This window comes from Calypte anna, chromosome 28 (genome assembly GCF_003957555.1).
Source record: "Calypte anna isolate BGI_N300 chromosome 28, bCalAnn1_v1.p, whole genome shotgun sequence".
In the NCBI taxonomy this organism is placed as follows: Eukaryota; Metazoa; Chordata; class Aves; order Apodiformes; family Trochilidae; genus Calypte; species Calypte anna.
In genome coordinates, this window is record NC_044273.1 from 1,620,953 (window position 1) to 1,638,031 (window position 17,079).

The 17,079-nt window shown below is 52.6% G+C and overlaps 2 protein-coding genes across 8 annotated transcripts in view; both read left to right on the forward strand.

Moving 5' to 3' along the window:
• Positions 1-11,075, forward strand: part of RFX2 (regulatory factor X2) — a 67,339-nt gene extending 56,264 nt beyond the window's left edge. For 6 of the 7 annotated variants that reach the window (XM_030466572.1, XM_030466576.1, XM_030466571.1 and 3 more), the window contains 10 exons: positions 99-214; positions 1,175-1,293; positions 1,594-1,706; positions 3,934-4,085; positions 5,015-5,112; positions 6,161-6,310; positions 6,693-6,901; positions 7,201-7,354; positions 8,840-8,882; positions 9,040-11,075. In XM_030466572.1, coding sequence (XP_030322432.1) covers positions 99-214; positions 1,175-1,293; positions 1,594-1,706; positions 3,934-4,085; positions 5,015-5,112; positions 6,161-6,310; positions 6,693-6,901; positions 7,201-7,354; positions 8,840-8,882; positions 9,040-9,149 — 1,264 coding nt within the window. In that variant the 3' untranslated portion in view covers positions 9,150-11,075. The remainder of the gene's footprint in view (positions 1-98; positions 215-1,174; positions 1,294-1,593; positions 1,707-3,933; positions 4,086-5,014; positions 5,113-6,160; positions 6,311-6,692; positions 6,902-7,200; positions 7,355-8,839; positions 8,883-9,039) is intronic. The other variant, XM_030466574.1, reaches the window with a different exon arrangement.
• A 1,664-nt stretch (positions 11,076-12,739) lies between these two features.
• On the forward strand, positions 12,740-15,170 carry LOC103528277 (la-related protein 6). The gene is made up of 3 exons (XM_030466582.1): positions 12,740-12,906; positions 13,138-13,348; positions 13,880-15,170. The coding sequence occupies exons 1-3, from the start codon at positions 12,740-12,742 to the stop codon at positions 14,846-14,848; spliced, it is 1,347 nt and encodes a 448-aa protein (XP_030322442.1). The 3' UTR covers positions 14,849-15,170.
• The last annotated feature ends 1,909 nt before the right edge of the window (positions 15,171-17,079 follow it).

The window sequence follows — 17,079 nt, forward strand, 5'->3', positions numbered from 1 at the left end:
AAACACTGACCTGGGGTCTAACCTCACGTGTGACACACACCCCAAAATCTGCCCTAACATCTCCAGCTTTGCTTATGCCTGTGTAAATCCCAATTTAGGTACAGACCAGTGCAGAAGATGGATGGCATGGCAGAGAGTGGGTCCAACAGCAACCTGCACACCACCCCAGAGCAATCAGTTGCTGCTCAAAGTCAACACCATCAGCAATTCATAGGTGAGGAGACTGCTCTAGGGGGTTGGGATCTTTGAGCTGTGAGAAGATGCCTTGGGCAGTGGAAAAATGGCACAGGGTGCCCAGGGAGGTGGTTGGGGCCTCATCTGGTGATATTCCAGGTGAGGAGGCTCTGAGGAACCTGATGTAGTTGAGGGGGTTCCTGCTTCCTGCAGGGGTTTGGACTGGATGAGCTTTAGAAGTCCCTTCCAACCCAAATTATTCTGTGATTCCATGGTAGTTACTATAAGTAATATATATTCTAATAGCTCTTGTACATGATCTATAGTTTATATTCATGTATTTAAATGATAGCATACATATTTTTAAATATACTCTGTATTTATTTATCTATACTATTAGTATATCTTCTAATAAGCTCATGTAACATCACACTTTCAGAGTTTATTTGCTAACTCCCATTCCTCCAGGAAGCTTTTTTCCTTGTGCCATCAGGTCTGTTGGGAAGGATTTGGGCTCCTGCTAAGACAGGCAGCCAGAGGCAGAGATTGTCTTCCTTGGCAAGTATGGAAAATGTGTCTGCCTGATTTCCTCCTTGGGAGACAGACTCTCTGGCTTGGCTGGTTGGGGATCTCCATCATTTTACCAGCTCAGAACCTTCTCTGAAATGCAATTGCTCCCGAGCTCTCTGTTACCCAATAATATCTTCCACTGGAGCCTCAAAATACCCAAGAGACTTTTTTCAGGCTTTGGAGGAAATCTAATGGGAAACGTGGTAGGCAAGGCCAGTGTTTTCTTGTTGCTTTTATTTCAGAGAGAAAGAAAACATTTTCTTTTCCACACTAAATCAAACGGGCTGCAGTTTTCACTTTTTGCCCAGTGTAGGAGCAAAAATGGAGAATATTCTAGATTACTGCTCTCTTGGCTCCTGTTTCAACCCATTTGAAACATGACCAAGCCACCAGCTCCTCATTCACCAGCTTCCTCAATTTTTTTCCCTAGATGTAACCCACGTCTTTCCTGAGTTTCCAGCCCCTGATCTGGGCAATGTCCTTTTACAAGAAGGGGTCACCATGAATGATGTGAAAACTCTGCAGCTTCTCTACAGGCGACACTGCGAGGTGACTGCTTTCAAGATTTTTTTTAATTGAGTTATTAATTGATGTGGGATGTAATTCATATGCTGATCTCTTATCCTGCTTTTAGGAAAAACTAGAATGTCTGGTCTGCCAAGTATTACAGCTCAACTATTGCACTTTGTGCTGTTTTTTCATTGTGGGACCTCTGTTATGCTGATCATTAAAACTCTGCCCTTTCCATTGTTTTTCTCATGAATTATTTAATCTAACATGAATTTGATGCTTACACTGTGGGAGGAGATGCTTGCAGAGCAGCTAATGAGTTGTCTTCTTTGTTGTCAGGCAACTTTGGATGTTGTAATGAATCTTCAGTTTCATTATATTGAGAAACTCTGGCAATCCTTCTGGAATCCTAAAACCCCACCTGGTGATGGCTCAGCTGCCCTGCCATCCAGGTATGGTGCAGGGCTTGAAATCATCCTAAATGCTCTGGCTTTTCAGTGGGATCTTCTCTTTTAAAATTGCATGCAAAGTTTTCAGCTTCATTAGGCATTTTGAAGGCTTTGTAGGACTTGGAAGTATTTACTTCCCTGCAGAATCCTTTACAGAGAGTCTCAGAAGTGGTTAATGGCGTGGTGAGCACCCAAAGTTTGGACCTCAGAGGAAAACATCTGCTGAGATTCCCTCCATCTGTGTGCTTTGTGATGAGTGCTAATCCAGAATGCAGGGATCATTTGGATGGATGAGAAGGGAATGATGCTTTTGTGGATGGTCAGCAGGAGCAGCCTAATGATTCCATGTAGCAGGAGGAGCCTTTCTTGCTCCTGAGGCTCAACGAGCTGCTGACCTCTCCATTGCCTTGCACCAGAGTGAGCTTCTCTCTGTGGGTGTGTGTCCCACCTTTATTGGCCCCCTGGTAATAGGGGTCCTGCCCTAACCAGGCACAGGTGGACTCACACCCACTCTTTGGCAACTCGAGACACCTGGTTTCTCTTGTTTCTCTACAATTCCATGTCATTAAGTGTCAGTCCTGAGTGACATCTCAGCCTCTGAGCTTTTAGTGACATCTGGACAGACTCATTTGGGTTGCTCACCAAATCTTGTGGCTATTCAAATCTTGAAGTGCCTCATGATTTGAGGCAGATCATGGCAAATGAAGCTGCTCTGATCTCTGTACTCCTGCCTGCCTCCTTGTTATTGCCTTTAATTTTATTTTTTTTTTAATCCTTTGTGCACTGGCAGTCTGCTGCCAAGAGACAGGGGAATGGAAATAAGTGAAAACAGAGGAAATTGAAAAGGTGAAAGATTCTCATTAAAATTTGTCATAAAACTCTGTGTTGTCCACTTCTGCTGATTGGGTCACAACTTCTGAGACTGACATTTTATATTTGGAGGAAAATTGGTAAAAATTAGCTTAATAAGCAAATACCCCATAGTAATCTGCAGAATATGGCCCTGGTGTCCTCAGTAGATGTCACCCACTGGGTATTTTCCTGCAAAGAACTCCTGTAGTTTTGTGTGATCGTTTCAAAACCTCTTTTACTTAAAACTCTATCTCCAACACATATTGCAGCATTCCCAGAGCTGTGCTGGGTTCAACTGGGCTCACTGGATCCTGGAGGCAAGGTTTCTGGGGAGCTCTGTCTGATAAACCACAGCTGATAAACCAGAAGGGAACTGAAGCACTCCTTCCCCCTGCTTTTTATATATGCAAATAGAACCCCAAAGTATTATCAAAGTGGCAAACTCTTTGAAAGCATGATAAAATGCAGAATAAACCAAAAACTTTAGGTACCTGATGGCCAGTTATCTCCATGTGACTATTCTAGGAATGGGCCTGTGGAGTTCTTTTACTAAAACTGCTCAGGCAGAGGCTACAAGAACACCTTTAATGCAGGACTGAGGCTTGGCTTTAATGGTTTTGGTGTCATGCACTGGGAAAATCCCCTGCAAATTCCCAGTGCAGCATCTTTGTGGCTCTGCTTTGATGCTCTGGTGTTACTTTTAGGCTTGAGGTTTCTCTAATTGCTGTATAACCAAATACCTCATGCCTTAATCATGCAGAAGAAGTTTCCATGTGTCTATAAAATGAAAATAATGCAATAACTGACCTCATGCAGTTAGAGACCATGTCCTCTGTTCTCAAAACAGCAAATCTTTTTCCTTCTGAAAACATCCAGCATCTGAAGGTGTTAAACACCTCAAGCTATTTGTAGGATCTATCAATACCAGGGAATCTGCTTCACCAACCTGTGCTGCAAATGTTTTGTCCCAGCTGCTACAGCTGAGGAGGTTCAGAGCAGAGAGGAGAGGTTTGAAGGTTTTGGAAACAACCAGGTCTGTAGGGAGGGACCAGCTACACCTTTCCTTGCTGGAATGGCTGTTCTGAAGTACAATTCCCACATACAGCCTGAGCAGGAGTGTGGGAAAGGCAGCTGAGGCTGCAGAAGTGGAGTCAGGTGGGTAGGCAAGCACCCAGAGAGGTGGATTTGAGGGACCCCATGGACTTGCAGGGTCAGACAAGGCTTGTACAAATGATCAGTCATTCCCTTTTGAAAGAAATAGGAATATTTTTTTTCTTTCTGCTGCAAACTGGGGTTAGAAATCAAGACAAAGGGTGAATGCACCGAATGCAAACCTGCTGCTAACTCTGCCTCCCTCCTCCTCTTCCTCCTCCCACAGTGAAGAGGAGCATGAGGGGACCCTCCCAAAGGACAAGCTGATTGCTCTCTGCAAGTATGAACCCGTCCTCAAGTGGATGAGAAGCTGTGATCACATCTTGTACCAGGCCCTGGTGGAGATTCTCATCCCAGACGTGCTCAGACCGGTGCCCAGTGAGTATCCCACAGCCTGGGCTGGGGGACTGGGGTGATCCCAGTTCCTGCTCCTTGCTGGGCTGACTCACAGGATGAGTCTGAGGGATCTGTGACTCACTCAGTCTGGCTACCACTTGCCCCAAAGATTTCCCTTGTTAAAGCTGATTTAGAGGGTTTTGTTTTGAATACAAGTCCAAACATTATGGCAGCAGCAATATTCCTCCTGCTCTCTGTCCAGGGGACTTTGTGGCCCCTGAAAATTCCCATGCCTTGAAAAACTGAGTTTCTTGCATATCACATCTCATGCCTTTGGCTGGGAGGGAAGGTAAAAGCCTAAGCTTAATGCACAGCTTAATCCTGCTGAGATGTCTCCTTGGGGACAGTGTGTTTACACAGGACCATCCTGGCCCTTATTGCACCTCCTGGAAATTTGAGGTCAACTTTCATTTGGGAGATTAGTGATGGGATATTGAGGATTTTCTCTCTGATCTGGCTCCTCAGTGACACATGTGTGTCAGTGTCCCCGGGCACTCAACTCAGCCATGGACTGAAAAGCCTGGGCCTGCTGAGCTGCTGTTGTCAGTCTGTGTGCCATGCCACGTGGGGGCCTTTAAAGAGCATATTTGAACAGCTGGAAAATGCTCAGAAAGACCAGGAGTAAGAAAAGGGTAAGAAAGAATTAAAAAATAAGAAGTATTACAGGGAAGAAAAGAAAGTAAGAATGGGGAAAGAAAATAATAGGGGTAAGAATAAGAAAAAATTAATTAACATCAGAGAATAAGAAAAGTTTGAGTGCATCTCCAGACCCAGCTGATTTCCTTGCTGCCAGATGGAGGTGACAGCTACAGCAGATCAGAGGCTGTGCTTTCCCCAGCAGTCCCAGGCTAGGAAGTGGTATCCAAAGGTGGTAGGGAGCAACCTTTCTAACTCTGCTGGCTTCTTTGCAGGCACACTTACCCAGGCAATCCGGAATTTTGCCAAGAGTCTGGAAGGGTGGCTGATGAATGCAATGAGTGAATTCCCCCCCCAGATTGTCCAGACCAAGGTAAGCAAGGGGATGACCCCTCTGTGTGTCTATGTCTGTGCTGCAGGTTTTCCATAGGGACTGGAAACTGTGGCAGGGTTTTGGCTGAGTGTGCTCCAGGTTAATGAATAATTATAAACCAAAATCAGCAAGGAGCAGAAGGAAGGGGAGGGCAGTTCCTCTATACCAGGAGCTCCATCCATTGAGTCATTCCCATGTCCTGAAATGGCAGATAAAGCTTTCTGGAAGAAAATATCTGCACTGGGATGAATCTGTCCTGCTAGAAAGCACAAGGCTGAATGGCAGGGGCTGAATGGCATTGCAGAGATTGACCCTGAGGCTTCTGCTCCCTGTGTCCTAAAGCCATGGATTTTGGCAGCTTCTCCTCACCTTGCTGCTCTCTGCTGGGCCCTCCTCTACAAGAAGGACATTGAGGGGCTGGAGAGTGTCCAGAGGGGGGAATGGAGCTGGGGAAGGGTCTGGAGCAGAAGTCTGCCCAGGAGCAGCTGAGGGCCCTGGGGGTGTTGATCCTGGAGCAGAGGAGGCTGAGGGGAGACCTTGTGGCTCTCTGCAACCCCCTGAGAGGAGGTTGGAGCCAGGGGGGGTTGGGCTCTGCTCCCAAGGAACAAGGGATGGGACAAGAGGAAACAGCCCCAAATTGTGCCAGGGGAGGCACAAGGAGGTTCAAGATTAGAAGAAACTTCTTCCCTGGAAGGGTCATTAAGCACTGGCCCAGGGCAGTGGTTGACTCCCCATCCCTGGAGGGGTTTCAAAGCCATGTAGGTGTGATGCTGAGGGACAGGGGTTACCACTGGACTTGGTAGAGTTGGGTTAATGGTTGGACTGGGTGATCTGAAAGGTTTTTTCCAAGCTGAATGATTCTGTGATTCTGAGTGTGAAAACCTTTAAAGAAAAGAAATGCAGAAGCTGGGTTGGAAGATGCAGTAGATGCTGCAGAAATGCTATTCTGGAGCTTTGGTGTGTGCTGGGGGGGACTCTGGCTGATGTGCTGGAGCTGGGCAGTGGAAGGTGTTGGCCCTGCAGCCCGTGGCCTCCTGCTCTCTTGCAGGTGGGGGTGGTGAGTGCCTTTGCCCAGACCCTGAGGAGGTACACATCCCTCAACCACCTGGCTCAGGCTGCCCGTGCAGTGCTGCAGAACACTTCCCAGATCAACCAGATGCTCAGTGATCTCAACAGGGTTGACTTTGCCAACGTGCAGGTAACTTCTGGCACCTTTTCTTCTGTCGTGTTGTCTGGAGCTGGGGCTCTGGAATGAGGTTTTTTTTTTCTGCTGCGTCTTATTTCCAGCACTAAAAAGCAATTCAATGAATAACTTCATGGTTTGGGTGTTACTTTTCCAGCTGCCATCTTCCTGCAAATAGCAGAGAAGGTCCCAAGGAGCTGCTGAAAGAAGCAGTGCTACCTCCAGTCATTTAGTTTTAATAATAATATTGTACTGAGGTCTGGAGGGGTTAGAAGAGACATGGTTCAGACCTGCTTTGGAGTCCTTGTCTGCTAGAAATGAACTTGAATTCCTCAGTTGAGATGCATCAACCATGCAGGCTTGGCATGAGTAACTGTGAACCCTTCTTCCTGAGCAGGAACAAGCCTCGTGGGTGTGCCAGTGTGAGGAAGGAATGGTCCAGAAGCTGGAGCAGGATTTCAAGCTCACCCTGCAGCAGCAGAGCTCTCTGGACCAGTGGGCTAGTTGGCTGGATAATGTTGTTACCCAAGTCCTGAAGCATCATGAGGGCAGTCCCAGCTTCCCCAAGGCAGCCAGGCAGTTCCTGTTGAAGTGGTCTTTCTATAGGTAAATTTTCCTTCTCATTTTGGAGGTATTTCTGCTCAGGGCATGTACATAGTTCCTTGAAAAGCCAAGACCAAGTTCTTCACTCTCATGCAACTCTGGGTAACTCCCTGGTACAGATGGGAGTCTTCTGTTACCTGTCTCCTTTTGGGATGGGGGTGGATTACTCCATCAACTAATTTCTCACTCTCGGGTTAGAGGTAGAAGGAGAGCACCGTGTCCTGAAAGGTCAAGAATTCACATCAGCCATGACACAAGTGTAAAGCACTGCCCAAATATTTTGCTTCCCCTCCATTTGCCAGCTCCATGGTGATCAGGGACCTCACCCTACGCAGTGCTGCCAGCTTTGGGTCCTTCCACCTGATCCGCCTGCTCTATGATGAGTACATGTTCTACCTGGTGGAGCATCGTGTTGCCCAGGCAACGGGGGAGACTCCAATTGCAGTCATGGGAGAGGTGAGAGTTGTTTATTCTCCAGAAACCAACCCAAGCCACACAGCACTTCAGGAGACACGAGTGGTTCCCAACCTGCCCTGGGTCCTGAATGGTTTTTTTATAACCAGCTTTGCCCAAAGGATTTACTGAATTTTTGGAGTACCTGGTACAAGGAACCATCTCCTGGAGCAGCCCTGGCTTTGGGGGGTCCCAGCAGGGCAAAGCCCCATCAAACACAAAAACTAAACCAAGACAAAAAAAGGTCCAAAAGTTCCTTTTCTTGAAGTTCACTTCTGTTCAGTGAACTCCTGAAGGCCTCTGCAAGCTCCAGAGGAACATGCACAGTCAGCCACTCTCTGGTTTTGACTTGAAGAAGAGAGATGATGGGTTGGTTCTGATGGGGGGATGGTTTGGGCTTTGGTTTTTTAAATAAATCCAACAGTAAATCTGATGCCAGGCTTGCAGGCAGGTCCTGTCCTGCCAGGCTGAAGCCACTTCCAATTTTTCACTCTGAAATTATTTAAAAAGCCCCAATCAACCTGTCCCAGCAACACAGAAACTACTGCTATGTTCAAATTGATCTCATTTGCTCCTTAAAGCTCATAGCTGTTTTCTTCCTTCCCTGGAGCTCCTGGAGGGGAGTCAGACAAATCCTTTGCTTGCCTTTTGCTTTCCCTTCCCCTCTCGTTTGACTCATGTGTTGTCCCGGTCAGCAGCTCTGTGAGTTCCCACTGTTCCCTGCAAAACTTCTGTCTGCACTGGGATGAAAGGAACATGAGCTGCAGAGAGCAGGTTCCAGCCACACCGACCTGTGGGAGGCTTCCAGCTTTTGCTTTTCCTTCTTGAAACCCTTGCAATATTCCTGTTGTCCAGGAGGAGGCTGATTCTTCCCAGCAAAAGAGGATGAATCCTGTCCTTCCATTGCTGGCTTTGTAACTCCTGCATCTCCTCCTGCTGCCCAACTTTGCAATAATTCTCTTCAGCATTCTGGTTACAGCAATTGAGTGTTTCAGATCTCTCACACAACACATCTCCAGAACCCAAAATAGCCCCAGCTCCCTGCTGACACCCTGGCCTTGCAAGCCAAAGCACTTGTAAAGCACAAAGACTTTGCAGAGAGTTGCAGAGGTGGAGGGATGGTGGAGTCCCAGGAGGGGTGAAGAGCTGGCATGAGAGCTGCAGAGGGCTGAAGAAAAGGCCCCATCCTTTGGGCTGGGACAGCTCTTGGTGATGACTTGAGAGATGGGAACATTTCTCCCTTTGTTCCAGACCTCAGCCCTGTCCTGTGTGTGGTCTTTGCAGAGGTTTCAATGGCAACTTCAGACTTTTCCTCAGAAAAGTGGTTGGGTTTGCTCACTGCTCCTCACCACCAGCACTGCTGATCCTTTTGGGTTCTCCTGAGAGCTTAAGCTGCTGCTTAGAATTGCTTGGGAACAGACACCAACTCTCAGGACTGGTGAGAGGTCTCCATAAGCATTACTTACCTTCTAACTCTTTTTCTTTCAGTTTGGTGACCTCACATCCCTGTCTCCAACACTGCTGGACAAAGGTACCTCCTCCCCCACAAGGGAAGTCCCGATGGGTCAGGCTTGAATCATGGGGGGAGGGGGAACCTCACCCTGACTTTCCACCCCTTTCCCTTGGGAAGAAGAACCCTTTCCCCTCCAGTTCCTCACTCTCATGCTGATGAGACCTTTCCTTTGCAGATGACATCAGTGACCTGGGCAGTGAGGTGGACACCGACCCCCGGAGCGTGGGGGAGCCGCTGGTGAAACGCGAACGCAGCGACCCCGGGCACTCACTCCAGGAGATCTGAAACAGGGATTGGGATTTTTCTCCAGCTGGATGAAGACATCGGGAGCCCGGTTTGGGGGTCGCAAGCCTGAGCCTCCCCTTCCCTGTGTTATTAGTGCCTCGTAGTTTCTCTTTATGTTTACTTGTGTTTGAGGATGGGCTCCAGGCTGAGCCTGTGTGGGCAGTGGGATGGGGCTGGTTTGTCCCCCTGCTCCTCCTGCCTGCTGCTGGCTGGGGAGTGAAGGTCCAAAGTTTTCTACCAAGAGCTGGAAGCCTCCGTGGTCAGCAGTGGCTCAGATGTGTGTGGCTGGGAGGGGCTCTCCTCTCTGGCCTCAGCAAGGTGGGCAAATGAGGCTTTCCCTTTCAGGAAAGGTGATTTGGGTTTCTTCCCCACTTCTCAGACTTCACTGTGATACAAACTTGAACCCATCAGTGCCCAAGAAGAAGGACAAATACCTGACCCTTCTCCAGCCTTTCAAGACAAACTGGCCTGGCTCTGACTTGCCAAATCATTTGTCTGGGAAGACAGGACAGTGTGTCTGCCTTGCACCCACCTGGGGAGAGGGCTCCAGGCTGCACGTCCCTCTGGTCCTGGTGGAGTGGTGCACGTGTGTGCTCTGGAACTGACTCCTGTGCTCTGGGACTGACACGTGCTCACTCTGGGACAACAGGACACACATTCCCACCTCCTCCCATGTCTCTGCAGCTTGCCATTTCACCACTGATCCACAAATGCTCCTTGGGACACTGTCAGGCCAACTCAAGATACCAAAGGACTCTGAGGAAGCAGCAGCTGGTTGCAAAGCTTGTTCATTGCCCCCTGCCCTCTGATACCTGTGGGCAATCCCATTGCCCAGGCACTCCCCATCCTCCCCGTGGTCCCCAGGTAGAGGGGAACTGGTCCCATGTCCTGGGTTTTGTGAAATTCTTGCTTGATGTCCCATTACAATGCTGCAGGTTGGGTGCAGCTGCCCACGGGGCAGAGGGGATGTGACTGCAGTGCCTTAGGGTGGGCTGGCTGCCCCTGTCCCCCTGCTCCAACTGGGAGAAAGCAGCAGTTCCCTGCAGCAGGCAGGGGCTGCCCCAGCCCCCAGCTGTGCTCATACCACGGGGACATTTCCCCTGGTTGGGTGGCTTTGTCTTCTCTTGTTGTGGCATTGCTGTGGTGGCTGCTGTGGAGCTGAGCCAGGGGAGCTCCTGCCCCAGTGGGGTTTTGTTCTCCCTTTCTGGGTCCTGTGGGGTCTGGGCTGATGTGGAGTACAGGGCAGAGGAGGGGGTTGGAATCTGTCATCAAGCCAAACTGCAAAAACAAACCCCTGAGGCAAACCTTTCTGTGAATAAAGGTGGTGTCATAAATAGCTTTTATTATGATTATTATTATTTCTAATGATACAATATTGGATGTGTGCTTTTCCAGGGGCCTCCTGTACATTCACATCGAGTATGTTCTATACAAATCTATTATTTACTCATCCCAAATGGTACTTAGGGAGCTGTGACACTTTAAAAAAACAACATTGCTAATGAAAAGTAACAAGAGAGTGTGTATAGAGGCACCTCTTTCCCTCTTACTGTCCCGTGCTGTTGTCTGTCAGGGTGATGTTTGTCTGTAACTGTCTCATAGGTGCAGGAGATAAGTAGGAAAGCTGGAGTTCCCTGTAAATAACAACAATGAACACTCCCTGAGTCAGAGTCCACACTTCAGATACTGCTGAGGAGATGCTTTAAAAAAAAAAACCACAACCAAATGAGCAACCAGGGTATAAACTTCCCTGCTCCCACCAAGTATGATCCTAACTTCAGCTGGTGCATTGGCTCCTTTTTGCAGCTGCCACTGACCCAACCCAGCCCAGCCCAACCTTCTGCTTACCATGGACCTGCAAATGAGATGCTCTGGAGCTGTGCAGCACTGTGCAAGGAGGCTGGAGAACCACCAAAACCCCATCTGCACAAAATCCCCAGCTAAACCTAATAGCAATAAACATATATCAAATGCTCAGGCCTGTACAACAATTCTTGTGGTCCCATTTCTTCTTTGATCACCAAAAGGAGATGTCAGGCAGGTGCTGCAGCCTTGCAGCATCGAGGGGAGATGCAGGATGTGCCTGGTGCAGTCTGATTAATGTCATTTTGGCCAGGGCTCTGCTGTTTGCAGGGAGGCAGATCCACCCCAAACAGGAGCTGGTTTGGAGGGGAGTTACACCAGAGTTCATGGAGGGAAGAAGAGGCAGCGAGCTCAGGCTGCTGCTAAGCACAGGGATGTAACAAGTGATTTCTAATTACCCACCCAGAGCAGTTGTGGAGGGTGGGAGCAGTGAGACAGGGGGGTGCTGAATGATCTGAGCCCTCAGGAAAGGGAAGCCTTAGCCTCAGCCTCAGCTTCTTTCCTTCTGCATCCTCCATGCTCACTTCACTCATTTGACATTCCTGCTCCCCATGGCTTGTCCCAGAAGGATGAAGTCAGAGCTGGACAGTGGCACAGCCCAGGGATTCACAGCCTGGCATGGCTGGGGCAAGGTAGAGCAGAGCTGCTGCTGGGCCCATCCTGCCCCTGGGGGAGATGCTGCCAGTCTGGGGACTGTTTTAAGAGCTCAGTGGATGCCTAACAAGCCCTTGGTTTGTCCTTGTGGCCACAGGACAGGGCAACATCAGGCAAATCCCATGCCTGGACAGCTGGGCTGAGGGTCAGGTTCCTGGAATCACCTCCCCTGGATGGAAGATCTGGATCTCAGCCCCCCAGGTCCTGGCTCTGCCCTGGTCCCCTCTGCTCTGTCCCTGGCTCCCTGCGTCCCTCCCACTGCTGCCCAACGTGGGGCTTGAGCATGGGATGAGTTTTCCCCTGGATCTCTCCCCATCTTGTACTGCAGCTGGGAGTTCTCCTGACCTAAACCATCCCCCTGTGCCCTTCCCTCAGCCTGTCCCTGATCTTGGGCCTCTTCTGCTGCTTCTCATTGGGGTGGAGGGAACTTCAGGGAGAAAAACCTTTGCCTGTCACTCTGGTAGCAACAGAATCCCACAGAATGGCCTGAACTGAACCCTCCATCCACCTCCAGGTGCTTGTGCAAGACAGAGAAACTGAGGCACAGGTTGAGGTGCCCCATGGCAGCAGTTCACCTGACAGTGCCTCTGTCCCTGGGGGCTGGCAGGAGGATCCCAGCTGCCCCTGGATCAGCTGGGGCTGTTTGACCTGCAGAGTGGCTTCACCTGGAGCTGGGTGGAGCTGGGTGGGTGGGTGGGGGCAGGTCCATAACCACTCCACCCCCCTGGGTTGTTTCTGGGTGGCTGCTCATATAAAGCAGCAGCTTGGGTGTCCTAGGTACTTGGGCTTGGTTTTATTTGTTTTTTTTTAATTTTTTGTTTTGTTGGGGTTTGGTTTTTTTTTTTTTGTCTTTGCTTTGTCTTGTCTTAGATTACAGCCTTGGTTTGGTGGTATTGGGGAGGGTTGGGGTCTGCTGCCTGCAGGGCTCGGGGATGTCGAGTTGGGATTCTCTGCCCTCCCCAGCACTTTGGAGCAGGTAAGGACACAGCCAAGAGCTCTGCCCTGGGGCTGCCTGCAGCCAGGAAGGGTCCCAGCACTGTCCTTCTCCTGTGTAATGTCCTAGATGAAGGACAATGTCTTCATGTAGCTCTGGGGTGGCCCTGGGGCTCAGTTTCCAGCCCAGCTGTAGCTCCCATCTCTTGGTACAAAGGAATTCCTGCTCTGCCCTGCACCTCCATCCACCACGGAGCCACTCACTCACCCTGCTCAGCCAGGAGGATTTCTTGGTGAGCTTCAGTGGGTACGTGGGGCTGAGCCTTGGGTTTGTCCCCAAGGGAATGTGCCCCTTGTCTGGGATGGGTTTAGGTTTGTGGTCTGGTGCTCCTGGCAATGCCCAGGCTGGTGTTGCTCCCCATAAGCCTGGGCAAAGCTGATGGCCCTGGGCCTCCTGCTGTCTCTGCCATTCCCACTGTGGTGGCTGCACATCCCAAAAAACACCAGCTCATGCCTGTGTTCCTTGGTGCTCTTCCAGGAGCTTCTGTGATGTGAGTGATAGTTTGGAGGCTGATCTATTGGGTAGCAACTACTCCATCCCTGACCCTCAGCTGGTCCGGAGGATCATTGCCCAGGTGGAGTTCTACCTCTCTGATGAGAACCTGGCCAAGGATGCTTTCCTCCTGAAACATGTCCAGAAGAACAAGATGGGCTTTGTCAGCATCAAGCTGCTGACATCCTTCAAGAAGGTAGGCAGGCAATGGCACTGGGCACAGGGTAGGGAGGTGGAAGGTACTTTCAGGTGGAAGGTGTCTGGGTGGGCTCTGGCTGTCTCCAGTGGGTTGTATGGGGAAGTCCAAGATGTGTTCTGGCAAAGTGCTGGTGGTGAAGACTTGGGCTCTGCTCTGCTTTGGATGTGCTGCAGCAATTCTCCACCCAGGGGAAGGAGTGGACAGTCCTCAATCTACCTGGGGATGGATTCACCTCTTCTGCCCGTGGCTCCCCAGGCTGCCCTGGGAGAGATCATCCCTTGGGAAGAGATCTTCCCTTAACTAAAAAACTCCAGGGAAGGGCTGGTGGTGTGATGTGTGTGGGAGCTCTAGATTGTTACTACAGTCCCCGAGGGCACCAGGGACCTTCTGCAGACCTGAAAATTCTGACGTGAAAGGAGACTATTGCCTTGCTATAGCTTCAGGTTGATGTGTGCAGCCTGCCCACCAAGGTGGTGGGTTGAGGGTGGGGAGGCTCCTGGGGACACTGTGTCCCCCTCTCTCCCACAGGTGAAATACCTGACCCGGGACTGGAGGCTGACCCTCTACGCCCTGAGGTTCTCAGAGCTGCTGGAGGTGAACGAGGAGGGCACCAAAGTCAGGCGGCGAATCCCCGTCCCCGAGTCCCTGCTGAGCGTCCCTCCCAGCAAACTGCTGCTGGCCTGGGAGCTGCTGCCCCAGGAGCAGGATGTGCTCCTGCCTCTCCAGAAGAATTTCCTGGAGACCATCACCAGGATGTTCAGTCCCTTCGGGGCCATCGCCTCCATCCGCATCCTGCGGCCGGGTCGGAAGCTGCCCTCGGATGTGAGGAAATACACCCCGCGTTTCCCCGAGCTGCTCAGCAAGTGCTGTGCCCTGGTGGAGTACGAGAGCCTGGAGAGTGCCCGAAAGGCCTTTGAGGACCTCGGTCACCAGAGCTGCCTGGGCAGAGAGAGCATCAGGGTGGTCCGGCTCTGCGGAAAGGGCTCCAAGAAGAAACCCGGGGCTGAGAGGGAGGTGGCAGAGGAGGAGCTGGAGGATCAGCGGAGTTGGAAGGTGCAAGCGACAACCTCGACGTTCCCCTACAGCCTCGGGGACTCCTTGGGAAAGGGCCGTACCCCGGGGTCACCACCCCTCCTCCTGCACAGGGACCCCCCGTCAACCCCCTGGCCCCGCAGCAGCTTCAAGCCCGGTGACTTCAGCAATGCCCTCACCAGATCGCTCCTCACCAGCAGCATCTTCCCCCCGCTGGAGGCCCCCGGGAGCTGCTCCGGTGGCTGCTGCAGCCCCGAGAGCCCCCGCGGGGGCTGGGGGAATGGGCTGGGGGTCTGGGCGCCCTGGCGCAGCAGCCCCTGTCCTGATGCCGACCCCGCTCCTGGCAATGCCCCGGGGGTGACACGAGAACCCCAGTCCCTGGGCCCACGGGATGAGGTGCTACCCCACGGCACCCGGGGATTCTGCAGCAGCTTCAGGAGAGGAGAGCTCGTCCTCCGGTACTGAGGCTCCTTGACCTTTGGCTCTGAGGGGTTTTTTTTTGGTGGGTTTTTTTGTTTTGTTTTGCTATTTCTCCCCTTCTCTGGAGCAGAAGAACTCCCTGTGGCCCCTGAGTGCTGCAAGTGGTGGTAAAGCTGCTCCAGGGCAGAGGAGTTTTGGGGCCAGGCTGATGCTGGGGGTGAGTGTGCAAGAGGAGATGCTGAGCCCTGGAGCAGAGGGGACTGAGCCTGCAGGGGGGGGAGGAGGGGGAGCAGCTCCCACCACCCCAGGGAAGGGGCTGAGCCCCCCTGAGCCCCCGTGCTGGGGACTGTCCTGACAGGGACCTCACCTGCACCTTCTGGCAGCCAGACCTGGAACGGTTTTCGCTGCTTCCCCAGGGTGTTGGGGGCTGTGTTGCTCCCAGGCTATTGGAGCTGGGATGAGAAATTAGCAATAAAGAGACATGAAGTTTCCAGGCACTTTCTGGCCAGTGCAATGATTTTTATTCAATAATTTTTATTTTATTATTATTGTTTCTCTGGTGCTGGCCTTGCAGCTCCCCAGGGGGCAGATGGACAAGGGGTGGATGGTCCCTTCCGCACCTGCTGCTCCCTCCTTTACCATTTTGGGGTGATTTGGGCAGCTCTTCTGCCGAGGTAGTGAGGCAAAGCTGGGCTCCTGAGCTGAGCATGGTGGCACCTGAGGCAGTGCAGGATTGTCTGGAGGCTTTGAAGGGCTTTGCAGTGAGCCCTGTGCCTGCGGGATGGGACACTGGGGATGGCCAAGGCCATGCAGCCCTTGTTGTCCTTGGTGTCCCCACAGCCCCTCAAGCTCTGTCCTTGGCCCAGGGGCTCTGTGCCGCTTCCTGCGTGGGGCTGTGTCCCCCAGTCCTGCAGGGACCTGTCTGTCCTGGCTGCCTGGGGCAGTGTCCCCCTCCCCTGCCATTGCCTGTCCTGATGGCAGGGACTGGGCCCTGGGGACAGCCGGGTGCCCCTCAGGGCTCTGATTTGGGGCTCAGGGGGGGCTTTGGCACCTCTTGGGTGCCATTTCCCTATGGCCCCTGTGCTCCCTTCCCCTCTCACACAGGCACAGAGCTCTAGAGGGAAACGGCTTTTAATGGCCCAAAAGAAGGGAAAAGAGTTCAACAAAGGTACTCTAACAGCCCCCATCCCTTCTCCTCCCATCCCTCCGAAGTTACAGCACCCAAACACCCCAACTCTCCTCTCCCCCTCCCCGACCCCTCCTCTCCCCCCTCACCCCTGTGCTGGGTCCCATCCCTCCCTGCCCCCCCAGGCTGCCTGCCAGAGCCCTGCGTTTCCTGGGTTCCATCACCCCGGGGCTTGTCCCCCGCTTCTGCCCCCGTTCCCCAGCACAGGCTGGGTCGGTGCCAGTCCCTGCCCTCATCGCCCCACGGCTCTGGCCCCTCCAGCCCCGTGACAGCTCCTCAGAGGCTGCGATGGCGCCTTAGGGCCGCAGGACGCGGTGACCGGCCATGAGGAGCTCCTCGGGCACACAGAGGAAGGTGAAGTGGCGGGGAGGAGAGGGGGGGCTGCGCCGTTGTCATTGGGGTCCCCGGACCCGGGGCTGCTGCTGGGCCCCTCGTGGTGTCCCCCCCACTGCCACCAGGGAGCACTCAGAGACCCAGAGGGGGTCTTCGAGGGGCAGTGCCAGGTGCTCAGGGGCTGGGGAGGAGGTTGCTGGTTGGGGGGGTCCTCATCACTGTCCCAGGTGAGGTCGATGGTCGGGGGGACATCTCTGCCCAGGAAGATGACACTGCCCGAGCTTGGCCCTGAGGAGGTGGTGTCTGAGGTGGCAGTGTCCCCGGGAGCTGTCTGAGGTGACCTCTTCATCCTGCTCCCCGGTGTGCTCAGTGCTGGTGCTGAGCAGCAGCAGGGGGGCTGGGGCCAGCGCTCTGCCCTGATGGCAGTGGAACTGCTGGGGTGGGCCCTGGGGGGTCTGGGGGCTGCCCCGGCCAGGAGGGTCCCCCAGCCCCCAGGGCAGCCCCTGGCAGAGCAGCGGGGCCGTGGTGTCTGCTGGAGGTGAATTGGTGCCCCTCACCTCACAGGAGACCCAGGGGGGTGGAAGGAGCCACACGGAGCCCTCTGCAGCCCTGGGTGGGTGAGGTGGAGCCGTGCTGGGCTGGGGGGACCCTCCAGGGGCACCCACCCAGGTGGCCCCGATGGCCAAATGTCCTCTGGGTCTGTGCCAGGCAGGGGGGAGGTGGGGGCCAGGGTGGTCCCAGGGGTGAAATGCTGTGC